Source organism: Pseudophryne corroboree, chromosome 3, assembly GCF_028390025.1.
Source record: "Pseudophryne corroboree isolate aPseCor3 chromosome 3, aPseCor3.hap2, whole genome shotgun sequence".
In the NCBI taxonomy this organism is placed as follows: Eukaryota; Metazoa; Chordata; class Amphibia; order Anura; family Myobatrachidae; genus Pseudophryne; species Pseudophryne corroboree.
In genome coordinates, this window is record NC_086446.1 from 150038879 (window position 1) to 150051594 (window position 12716).

The following is a 12716-nucleotide window of genomic DNA, read 5'->3' on the forward strand; positions in this document are numbered from 1 at the left end:
GGCGGCACAAGAAGCAGGGTGGCAATGGCAGAAGCCACAGGGATTCTTCGATGGGCGGAGAATCACGTGATAGCACTGTCAGCAGTGTTCATTCCGGGAGTGGACAACTGGGAAGCAGACTTCCTCAACAGGCACGACCTCCACCCGGGAGAGTGGGAACTTCATCCAGAAGTCTTCACACTGATTGTAAGTCGTTGGGAACGGCCACAGGTGGACATGATGGCGTCCCGCCTCAACAAAAAGCTAAAAAGATATTGCGCCAGGTCAAGGGACCCTCAGGCGATCGCTGTGGACGCTCTAGTGACACCGTGGGTGTACCAGTCGGTTTATGTGTTCCCTCCTCTTCCTCTCATACTCAAGGTACTGAGGATAATAATAAGGAGAGGAGTAAGAACTATACTCATTGTTCCGGATTGGCCAAGAGCAGCTTGGTACCCAGAACTTCAAGAAATGATCTCAGAGGACCCATGGCCTCTGCCGCTCAGACAGGACCTGCTGCAGCAGGGGCCCTGTCTTTTCCAAGACTTACCGCAGCTGCGTTTGACGGCATGGCGGTTGAACACCGGATCCTAACGGAAAAGGGCATTCCGGAGGAAGTCATTCCTACGCTGATTAAAGCTAGGAAGGATGTGACCGCAAAACATTATCACCGCATATGGCGGAAATATGTTGATTGGTGTGAGACATTTGTTAAAGGAGTGCTGTATATTCAGCCCCCTTTTGTGCCTCCAGTGGCACCTTGGGATCTCAACGTGGTGTTGGATTTCCTAAAGTCGCATTGGTTTGAGCCACTTAAAACCGTGGAGCTAAAATATCTCACGTGGAAAGTGGTCATGCTGTTGGCCTTGGCTTCGGCCAGGCGTGTGTCAGAATTGGCGGCTTTGTCATGTAAAAGCCCTTATCTGATTTTCCATATGGATAGGGCGGAATTGAGGACTCGTCCCCAATTTCTTCCTAAGGTGGTATCAGCGTTTCATTTGAACCAACCTATTGTGGTGACTGCGGCTACTCGGAACTTGGAGGATTCCAAGTTGCTGGACGTAGTCAGGGCCCTGAAAATCTATGTTTCCAGGACGGCTAGAGTCAGGAAAACTGACTCGCTGTTTATCCTGTATGCACCCAACAAGCTGGGTGCTCCTGCTTCAAAGCAGACTATTGCTCGCTGGATCTGTAGCACGATTCAACTTGCACATTCTGCGGCTGGACTGCCGCATCCTAAATCTGTAAAAGCCCATTCCACGAGGAAGGTGGGCTCTTCTTGGGCGGCTGCCCGAGGGGTCTCGGCTTTACAACTTTGCCGAGCTGCTACTTGGTCGGGTTCAAACACATTTGAAAAATTCTACAAGTTTGATACCCTGGCTGAGGAGGACCTTGAGTTTGCTCATTCGGTGCTGCAGAGTCATCCGCACTCTCCCGCCCGTTTGGGAGCTTTGGTATAATCCCCATGGTCCTTACGGAGTACCCAGCATCCACTAGGACGTCAGAGAAAATAAGAATTTACTCACCGGTAATTCTATTTCTCGTAGTCCGTAGTGGATGCTGGGAGCCCGTCCCAAGTGCGGACTCTCTGCAATACATGTATATAGTTATTGCGTAACTAAAGGGTTTTGTTATGAGCCATCTGTTAATGAGGCTCATTATTGTTTTCATACTGTTAACTGGGTATAGTTATCACAAGTTGTATGGTGTGATTGGTGTGGCTGGTATGAGTCTTACCCTGGATTCCAAATCCTTTCCTAGTAATGTCAGCTCTTCCGGGCACAGTTTCCCTAACTGAGGTCTGGAGGAGGGGCATAGAGGGAGGAGCCAGCGCACACCAGATAGTACCTAATCTTTCTTTTAAAGTGCCCAGTCTCCTGCGGAGCCCGCTATTCCCCATGGTCCTTACGGAGTACCCAGCATCCACTACGGACTTCGAGAAATAGAATTACCGGTGAGTAAATTCTTATTTTTCTCTGACGTCCTAGTGGATGCTGGTGACTCCGTAAGGACCATGGGGATTATACCAAAGCTCCCAAACGGGCGGGAGAGTGCGGATGACTCTGCAGCACCGAATGAGCAAACTCAAGGTCCTCCTCAGCCAGGGTAACAAACTTGTAGAACTTAGCAAATGTGTTTGAACCCGACCAAGTAGCAGCTCGGCAAAGCTGTAAAGCCGAGACCCCTCGGGCAGCCGCCCAAGAAGAGCCCACCTTCCTTGTGGAATGGGCTTTCACTGATTTAGGATGCGGCAGTCCAGCCGCAGAATGTGCCAGCTGAATCGTGCTACAGATCCAGCGAGCAATAGTTTGCTTTGAAGCAGGACCACCCAGCTTGTTGGGTGCATGCAGGATAAATAGCGAGTCAGTTTTCCTGACTCCAGCCGTCCTGGCTACATAGATCTTCAAAGCCCTGACTACATCAAGTAACTTGGAGTCCTCCAAGTCCCGAGTAGCCGCAGGCACCACAATAGGTTGGTTCAAATGAAACGCTGATACCACCTTTGGGAGAAATTGGGGACGAGTCCTCAATTCTGCCCTGTCCATATGGAAGATCAGATATGGGCTTTTACATGACAAAGCCGCCAATTCTGACACACGCCTTGCTGAAGCTAAAGCCAACAGCATGACCACCTTCCACGTGAGATACTTTAGCTCCACGGTCTTAAGTGGCTCAAACCAGTGGGATTTCAGGAAATCCAACACAACGTTAAGATCCCACGGTGCCACTGGTGGCACAAAAGGGGGCTGAATATGCAGCACTCCCTTAACAAACGTCTGAACCTCAGGCAGTGAAGCCAGTTCTTTTTGAAAGAAAATGAATAGGGCCGAAATATGAACCTTTATGGACCCCAATTTTAGGCCCATAGTCACCCCTGACTGTAGGAAGTGCAGAAATCGACCCAGCTGGAATTCCTCTGTTGGGGCCTTCCTGGCCTCACACCAAGCAACATATTTCCGCCATATACGGTGATAATGCTTTGCTGTCACATCCTTCCTAGCTTTTATAAGCGTAGGAATCACTTCATCTGGAATGCCCTTTTCCGCTAGGATCCGGCGTTCAACCGCCATGCCGTCAAACGCAGCCGCGGTAAGTCTTGGAACAGACAGGGCCCCTGCTGCAACAGGTCCTGTCTGAGAGGCAGAGGCCATAGGTCCTCTGAGATCACTTCTTGCAGTTCTGGGTACCAAGTTCTTCTTGGCCAATCCAGAACGATGAGTATAGTTCTTACTCCTCTTTTTCTTACTATCCTCAGAACCTTGGGTATGAGAGGAAGAGGAGGAAACACATAAACCGACTGGTAAACCCACGGTGTCACAAGTGCGTCCACAGCTATCGCCTGAGGGTCCCTTGACCTGGCGCAATATCTTTTTAGCTTTTTGTTGAGGCGGGACGCCATCATGTCCACCTGTGGCATCTCCCAACGATTTGTAATCTGTGTGAAGACTTCTTGATGAAGTCCCCACTCTCCCGGGTGGAGGTCGTGCCTGCTGAGGAAGTCTGCTTCCCAGTTGTCCACTCCCGGAATGAACACTGCTGACAGTGCTAGCATCGAAGAATCCTTGTGGCTTCTGCCATTGCCATCCTGCTTCTTGTGCCGCCCTGGCGGTTTACATGGGCGACCGCCGTGATGCTGTCTGACTGAATCAGCACTGGTTGGTTTTGAAGCAGGGGCTCTGCTTGACTCAGGGCGTTGTAAATGTCCCTTAGTTCCAGTATATTTATGTGTAGTGAAGTCTCCAGACTTGACCACTGCCCTTGGAAGTATCTTCCCTGAGTGACTGCCCCCCCATCCTCGGAGGCTTGTATCCGTGGTCACCAGGACCCAGTCCTGTATGCCGAACCTGCGACCCTCAAGAAGATGAGCACTCTGCAGCCACCACAGCAGAGACACCCTGGCCCTCGGGGACAGGGTGATCAGCCGATGCATCTGAAGATGCGATCCGGACCACTTGTCCAACAGATTCCACTGAAAGATCCTTGCATGGAACCTGCCGAAGGGAATTGCTTCGTATGAAGCCACCATCTTTCCCAGGACTCGCGTGCAGTGATGCACAGACACCTGTTTTGGTTTCAGGAGGTCCCTGACCAGAGATGACAATTCCTGGGCCTTCTCCACCGGGAGAAACACCTTCTTCTGTTCTGTGTCCAGAATCATGCCCAGGAAAAGCAGACGCGTCATAGGAATCAGCTGCGACTTTGGGATATTCAGAATCCAGCCGTGCTGTTACAACACTTCCTGAGAGAGTGCTACGCTGACCAACAACTGCTCTCTGGACCTCGCCTTTATGAGGAGATCGTCCAAGTACGGGATAATTATAACTCCCTTCTTCCGAAGGAGTATCATCATTTCGGCCATTACCTTGGTAAATATCCTCGGTGCCGTGGACAGGCCAAACGGCAACGTCTGGAACTGGTAATGACAGTCTTGTACCACAAACCTGAGGTACTCCTGGTGAGGTGGGTAAATGGGGACATGCAAGTAAGCATCCTTGATGTCCAGAGACACCATAAAATCCCCCTCTTCCAGGCTTGCAATAACCGCTCTGAGCGATTCCATTTTGAACTTGAATTTCTTTATATAAGTGTTCAAGGATTTTAAATTCAGAATGGGTCTGACCGAACCATCCGGTTTCGGTGCCACAAACATTGTGGAATAGTAACCCCTTCCTTGTTGAAGGAGGGGGACCTTGATTATCACCTGCTGGAGGTACAGCTTGTGAATTGCCGCCAGAACTACCTCCCTTTCCCTGGGGGAAGCTGGCAAGGCTGATTTGAGGTAACGGTGAGGGTGAGTCGCCTCGAACTCCAGCTTGTATCCCTGAGATACAATTTGTACAGCCCAGAGATCCACCTGTGAGCGAACCCACTGGTTGCTGAAGTTTCGGAGACGCGCCCCCACCGCACCTGGCTCCGCTTGTGGAGCCCCAACATCATGCGGTGGACTTAGTGGAAGCAGGGGAGGATATTTGTTCCTGGGAACTGGCTGCCTGGTGCAGCTTCTTTCCTCTACCCCTGCCTCTGGCCAGAAAGGATGCGCCTCTGACCCGCTTGCCTTTCTGAGGCCGAAAGGACTGCATTTGATAATACGGTGCTTTCTTAGGCTGTGAGGAAACCTGAGGTAAAAAAGTCAACTTTCCAGCTGTCGCTGTGGATACTAGGTCCGAGAGACCGTCCCCAAACAATTCCTCACCCTTATAAGGCAAAACCTCCATGTGTTTTTTAGAATCAGCATCACCTGTCCACTGCCGAGTCCATAATACTCTCCTGGCAGAAATGGACATTGCATTAATTCTAGATGCCAGCAGGCAAATGTCCCTCTGGGCATCCCGCATATATAAGACGACGTCTTTTATATGTTCTAGGGTTAGCAAAATATTATCCCTGTCGAGGGAATCAATGTTGTCTGACAGAGTATCAGTCCATGCTGCTGCAGCACTACACATCCAGGCTGAAGCAATAGCAGGTCTCAGTAGAGTACCAGAGTGTGTATACACAGACTTCAGGATAGCTTCCTGCTTTCTATCCGCAGGCTACTTTAGGGCGGCCGTATCCTGAGACGGTAGGGCCACCCTTTTAGATAAGCGTGTGAGCGCCTTGTCCACCCTAGGGGATGTTTCCCAACGTAACCTGTCCGTTGCCGGGAAAGGGTACGCCATCAGTAACCTCTTAGAAATCACTAGTTTCTTATCAGGGGAACTCCACGCTTCTGCACACAATTCATTTAATTCATCAGATGGGGGAAAAGTCACTGGCTGCTTTTTCTCCCCAAACATATAAACCTTCTTGGTAGTAACCGGGTTAACATCAGAAATGTGTAGTACATCCTTCATTGCAGTAATCATGCATCGGATGGCCTTTTTAGACTGTACATTTGTCTCATCCTCATCCACACTGGAGTCAGACTCCGTGTCGACATCTGTGTCCACCATCTGAGCCAGAGGGCGTTTATGAGCCCTGACGGCTTCTGAGTCGCCTGGGCAGGCGCGGGCTGAGACCCCGGCTGTCCCAAGGCTGCAGCGTCATCAAACCTTTTATGTAAGGAGCTTACATTGTCTGTTAAGACCTTCCACATATCCATCCAATCAGGTGTCGGCCCCGACGGGGGCGACACCACACATATCTGCCCTTGCTCCGCCTCCACGTAACCCTCCTCATCAAACATGTCGACACAGCCGTACCGACACACCGCACACACACAGGGAATGCTCAGACTGAGGACAGGACCCCACAAAGTCCTTTGGGGAGACAAAAGAGAGAGAGTATGCCAGCACACACCACAGCGCTGTATAACACAGGGATTTACACTATAATAAGTGATTTACCCAATAGCTGCTTAATTATCTTATTTGCGCCTAAATTTATGTGCCCCCCCTCTCTTTTTTACTCTTCTTGTATCTGGATACTGCAGGGGAGAGCCTGGGGAGCTGCTTCCAGCGGAGCTGTGAAGGGAAAATGGCGCTGGTGTGCTGAGGAAAAAGGCCCCGCCCCCTCAGCGGCGGGCTTCTGTCCCGCGTTTTGTGTAACTTAATGGCGGGGTTTTTTACACATATACAGTGCCAGACTGTATATGTGTATTTTTATTGCCAAAAGGTATTATAACTGCTGCCCAGGGCGCAACGTCCCCCCCCCCGCGCCCTGCACCCTACAGTGACCGGAGTGTGTAAGTGTGCTGGGAGCAATGGCGCACAGCTGCGGTGCTGTGCGCTACCTTAATGAAGACAGGAGTCTTCTGCCGCCGATTTCGTCGTTTCTCTTCCGTCTTCTGGCTCTGCAAGGGGGACGGCGGCGCGGCTCCGGGAACGGACGATCGAGGTCGGGCCCTGTGTTCGAACCCTCTGGAGCTAATGGTGTCCAGTAGCCTAAGAAGCACAAGCTAGCTGCAAGCAGGTAGGTTTGCTTCTCTCCCCTCAGTCCCACGTAGCAGTGAGTCTGTTGCCAGCAGAAGCTCACTGAAAATAAAAAACCTAACAAATACTTTCTTTTCTAGCAAGCTCAGGAGAGCCCACTAGGAGCACCCAGCTCTGGCCGGGCACAGATTCTAACTGAAGTCTGGAGGAGGGGCATAGAGGGAGGAGCCAGTGCACCCCAGATAGTACCTAATCTTTCTTTTAGAGTGCCCAGTCTCCTGCGGAGCCCGTCTATTCCCCATGGTCCTTACGGAGTTCCCGGCATCCACTAGGACGTCAGAGAAATACACACTGAGTATATCTTGTGAACTGCCTATATTATGATAAACCTGACACACTAAGCCCCCTTAGGTTATAGAATATAGGGACAGCAATCTGAGTGAGATACACGAAATGAAGGTCACACAGCAGCTATATGCACACACACAGAGTCACAGTTTGTACAAAGCAGAAATTCTGACATGCAATAAAACTGCACTGGACTAGCAATACAGAGTAGTACTATGTATAGCTATACACTTAATAGATATAACAATGCACAGTAAAGACTGGATGTATATCACAGGGTACTTGTACTAAATAACCCTGACTAAATGCACTTTTTCTTAACTAACACTGTCAGCAGACATGTAGAATACTTAAGTGTCCTGTAAAATGTACAGCGCTGACAGGCAGGCGGCTTTACAGAGGAGGATTTGCCAAAACAGTCCCAGGATCAGCTCTGCTTGCTATAATGGCGCCCAAACACCGACAGGGAGTGAGAGAGATATGCAGCTCCAGGGCGGGAACATTTACTCTAAATGGCGCCCTGGGGCTGGGGCTACAGGTCAAAGCCTTATCCCCCTGCTGGACTTCACCACCGGGTACTGTGGGCTTATATAAATGGTTTATGAGAGAAAACCGACCGGTGCCCATGCCCTGGTGGTCTAGTGGGGTCCCTGTACTACCACAGTGTCCACAGGGAGGCGGGCCGCGTGGGATCGCGATTTACAGCGGGTCCCGTCGAGGGGACCCCTTACCTCCTCCCTGAGTGTGGCCACGCGATCCGGGAGAACAGCGGTCGTGTGTGTGACTAACTTGGAAGAAAACCGGAGCCTCCACTGTAGGTACCCGGCAACCAGGGCGCGGCAGTGCACAGCGCTGCTGGGGGGATTGATGGAGCTGCAGAAGGAGATGTCTGACTGACATCTAACACAGTCAGTGTCTCTGCTGGAGCCCTTGAAGTCTTCAATATTCTTTAAAAGCTTCTCTCAGGGCTGCTAGAGCAGCCCCCGTTATGTGCCTGCTTACTGCATGGCACTAACTACAAAACGGAGCTTCTGTGCACAGAGGCGGGGTGATATAGGAGGCGGCGGCACTATGCATCTTGATAAGAAGGTCAAAGCTTTGAGCCTGTTGGTGCCTCGGAGCAAGATCCTACTCTACACCCCAATGTCATTCCTTGTGGAGCCCAGTTTACCCCGCAGCAGAAATATAAAACATCGGATTTACAAACAAATCGGAATCCGGCCCTATATACGCACTTTAAAATATTTCATCAGCTCTGTGTGCATTTAAGTAGCTGTACGGCACACATTACCCCCAGGCTGCCCTGAGGTAAGGCTCCTACTTACTTGTGCCCCAGGCCATCCTGGGAAGGGCTGCTTATGATTTCAGGAGCATCGAAGAATTCATTCTCATCATCCTCATCGCTGAGGTCTCCTTTCGCTGTCCCGCAGGGGTCTAGGACAGTACAGTGTAAATGTTACCTTTAGTAAATGACCTGCCCAGGAAACATCCCCTGAATGAAGCTGGCTATGCAGAAAAGGTATTTAATAAACCAAACAATATGAATGATCTCAATATAGCGCTGATTTGGTTTCACCAGAAAAATGAAATGCCCAAAACACATATCAGGTTCCGTTTAGCAGATGATGCAGGCTGTGAATACTTACGTACATGTGATTTCTTAGTTTTTTATATTTAATAAATTTGCAAAAATCTTGGTGTCATTATTGGGTAATGTGTGTAGAATTTTGCGGGGAAAAAAAGAATTTATTCCATTTTGGAATAAGGCTGTAACATAATAAAAAGTGGAAAAAGTGAAGCGCTGTGAATACTTTTCAGATGCACTGTATGTGTTTTGGCCATTTCTTATTCTTGGTGAAACCGAATTAGTGCTATATTGTTTATGTTCTAACGACCAGGAAGTGGCAAAATTCCCTTGGTTTTCAATAGGCAGCATTGTGTATACTGCTGCGCAATTTTGTCATTCAAGTATTGTTATATAAAATAAACATTTAAAAAAACAAACAAAAACCAAGCTCACCTTTAGTGATCCGCCCATGACTTTCAGCTGGCAGCACCGTGGCCCCGCGGAACGCCCGTTCCAGGTGGTTGTGCTGTTTTGCCAACTGTTCCAGAGTTTCCTCAAGACGTAGCCGCTGGTCTCTCTCGTACTGCAAAGCTCTCTGCCAGCGCTTACTGTGACTCTCTGCGAGAGACATGAAGTCTCGACAGGCCTACAGAGGGACAAGATAGTGGCAGCATTCTAGACGTGGTAAAATGACACAGCATTCATTTGCTTCCCCATTACGTGTATGCTATACTTCAGGCATCTTTATGCATAATTTATCTATTTCAGCTGGAGACTTCATCGTATATCAGGTGTTCTACTACCTGCTGATTTGTGCTGTGTGTGCTCTAGAATTTCAAAACACGCTCTGCTCACTTATATTTACTAAGCACTCTAAAGGCGGTCAGATAAAACGGACACGTGCTGGAGGTGTAATGCCTTTAGGGTGACTCATGCTGTAAACACAAAACATAATGGGCCAGATGTACTAAGCTTTAAACAGTGATAAAGGAAAACGTGATAAACTACCACCCAATCAGCTCCTGTCATTTTTCAAACACAGCCTGTGACATGGCAGTCCTATATCCCGATTGGCTACTCCCTAAGCCAGGTTTAGAAATAATTTGCAGTTGGCGTACACAACCCCTTTAATATAACCCCGCAAGCTCACATTGATCATGGCGTTGGAGGTGATCCTGAAGAGTGTGGCTCTCTCGTTGACCTGCTTGATTTTGTCCGAGCTGTCTTGTGGGAGGCGCAGGCTCTCCAGTTCACTCAGAGAGCGTTGCAAGGCAGTGCCATGTTTTGCAATGAGATCATTGCATGTGCCCAAGTCTTCAACCTTTCCTGAGAGCGCGCGCAGTGTGCTGTGAACCTCGGCCTTGTCCGTCTGAGAGGTGGGATCGTCATCGCCAGAGTCATCTGTGAATGACAAGCACAGATATGGGAGTGACATTAAAAAGTGCAAAAATAAAATATCTACATAAGCCGGAGGAAAGATCTTATTTTATTACGGCACCTTTATGCCTTTTAATAAAGCTCAATAATACAAGGGAAAAGTGCATTGAATATTCTAGTTGTGTTAATAGTTAAAACACATTAACAACTGTAGAGTCAATTGCTCTGTGCTGTGCAAGAAATGCCCTAATAAGGCGGTGACACCTTCAAGCAATGAGGGGTAATCTATTATCCATAGTATGAAGTCTACCTGCCTCCAGATCAGTGTTCTGACAGACCTGTAATACCAATTTCCTATCACTCTAGATTAGGGGTGGGCAAAACACGGCCCGCGGGCCGGATGTGGCCCGCAAACAGATCCTGCCCGGCCCACTGCCTCCCACCAGCGAGCAATGACAAGCGGCCCGACCGGCTGAGCTGCTTGTCATTGCTCTGCACTGCAGTACCTCCAAGCTGCCAGCGGCGCCTCTCTCCCCTGCTGCTGCGTTGTAGCAGCCTCCTCCAGAGTCCCCAGTGACAACGGCTGTGTTCAGCCGAGAAGGGGGCGGGGCTACGTGCCGATGAGGGGGCGGTGCTACACGGAACCTCAGGGGGCGGAGCTACACGGGACAAGAGCCAGACTGCTACAGATCCATCCTTCCTGCCACTGCCAGCCAGATCAGTAAGTTAGTGTGTGTGTGATAGTGTGCTTATATTTGTGTGTGTGGACAGTAGCGTCAGACTGTTTTTAGGTTTGGGGGAGAGATCTTTAGCTCTCGCTGTACCAACCCCACCCGTGTTCTGTCACCATGTCACCCCCATGTTCTGTCACTATGTCACCCCCCCCCGTGTTCTGTCACTGTGTCACCTCCCCGTGTTCTGTCACTATGTCACCTCCCCCCCGTGTTCTGTCACTGTGTCACCTCCCCATGTTCTGTCACTGTGTCACCTCCCCCCCGTGTTCTGTCACTGTGCCACACCCCCTGTGTTCTGTCACTATGTCACCTCCCCCCCGTGTTCTGTCACTGTGTCACCTCCCCATGTTCTGTCACTGTGTCACCTCCCCCCCCCGTGTTCTGTCACTGTGCCACACCCCCTGTGTTCTGTCACCATGTCCCCCCAGTGTTCTGTCACCATGTCACACACCCCCGTGTTCTGTCACCATGTCACCCCCATGTTCTGTCACTATGTCACCCCCCCCGTGTTCTGTCACTGTGTCACCCCCCCGTGTTCTGTCACTATGTCACACACCCCCGTGTTCTGTCACCCCCATGTTCTGTCACTATGTCACCCCCCCGTGTTCTGTCACTGTGTCACCTCCCCGTGTTCTGTCAATATGTCACCTCCCCCCCGTGTTCTGTCACTATGTCACACACCCCCGTGTTCTGTCACCATGTCACCCCCATGTTCTGTCACTATGTCACCCCCCCGTGTTCTGTCACCATGTCACCCCCCCGTGTTCTGTCACTATGTCACACACCCCCGTGTTCTGTCACCATGTCACCCCCATGTTTGTCACTATGTCACCCCCCCGTGTTCTGTCACTGTGTCACCTCCCCGTGTTCTGTCAATATGTCACCTCCCTCCCGTCTTCTGTCACTGTGTCACCTCCCCGTGTTCTGTCACTATGTCACCTCCCCCCCGTGTTCTGTCACCTCCCCGTGTTCTGTCACTGTGCCACACCCCCTGTGTTCTGTCACCATGTCACCCCCGTGTTCTGTCAACGTGTCACCCCCCCGTGTTCTGTCACTATGTCACACACCCCCGTGTTCTGTCACCGTGTCACCTCCCCGTGTTCTGTCACTATGTCACCTCCCCCCCGTGTTCTGTCACTGTGTCACCTCCCCGTGTTCTGTCACTGTGTCACCTCCCCCCCGTGTTCTGTCACTGTCACACCCCCCGTGTTCTGTCACTGTGTCACCTCCCCGTGTTCTGTCACTGTGTCACACCCCCCGTGTTCTGTCACTATGTCACCTCCCCGTGTTCTGTCACTGTGTCACCTCCCCGTGTTCTGTCACCATGTCACACCCCCCGTGTTCTGTCACTGTCACCCCCACCGTGTTCTGTCACCCCCTCCCCGTGTTCTGTCACTGTGTCACCCCCACCGTGTTCTGTCACCGTGTCACACCTTTCCCCAGGGGCCATAAGACACTGGATAATTTGCTTGCTGCACAATAATTATCCTAAATAAAAATAAGAATTTACTTACCGATAATTCTATTTCTCGTAGTCCGTAGTGGATGCTGGGAACTCCGTAAGGACCATGGGGAATAGCGGCTCCGCAGGAGACTGGGCACATCTAAAGAAAGCTTTAGGATCACCTGGTGTGCACTGGCTCCTCCCCCTATGACCCTCCTCCAAGCCTCAGTTAGGATACTGTGCCCGGACGAGCGTACACAATAAGGAAGGATTTTGAATCCCGGGTAAGACTCATACCAGCCACACCAATCACACTGTACAACTTGTGATCTGAACCCAGTTAACAGCATGATAATAGAGGAGCCTCTAGAAAAGATGGCTCACTACAACAATAACCCGAATTTTTTGGTAACAAT

At 50.4% G+C, this 12716-nt stretch overlaps 1 protein-coding gene across 1 annotated transcript in view; it reads right to left on the reverse strand.

Annotated features, from left to right (window-relative positions):
- Window positions 1-12716, reverse strand: part of OSBP (oxysterol binding protein) — a 153297-nt gene that overhangs the window by 57113 nt on the left and 83468 nt on the right. The window contains exons 3-5 of the mRNA XM_063958490.1: window positions 9896-10146; window positions 9199-9391; window positions 8504-8612 (exon numbers count right to left, since the gene is read on the reverse strand). Of these exons, the coding sequence (XP_063814560.1) occupies window positions 8504-8612; window positions 9199-9391; window positions 9896-10146 (553 nt within the window). The remainder of the gene's footprint in view (window positions 1-8503; window positions 8613-9198; window positions 9392-9895; window positions 10147-12716) is intronic.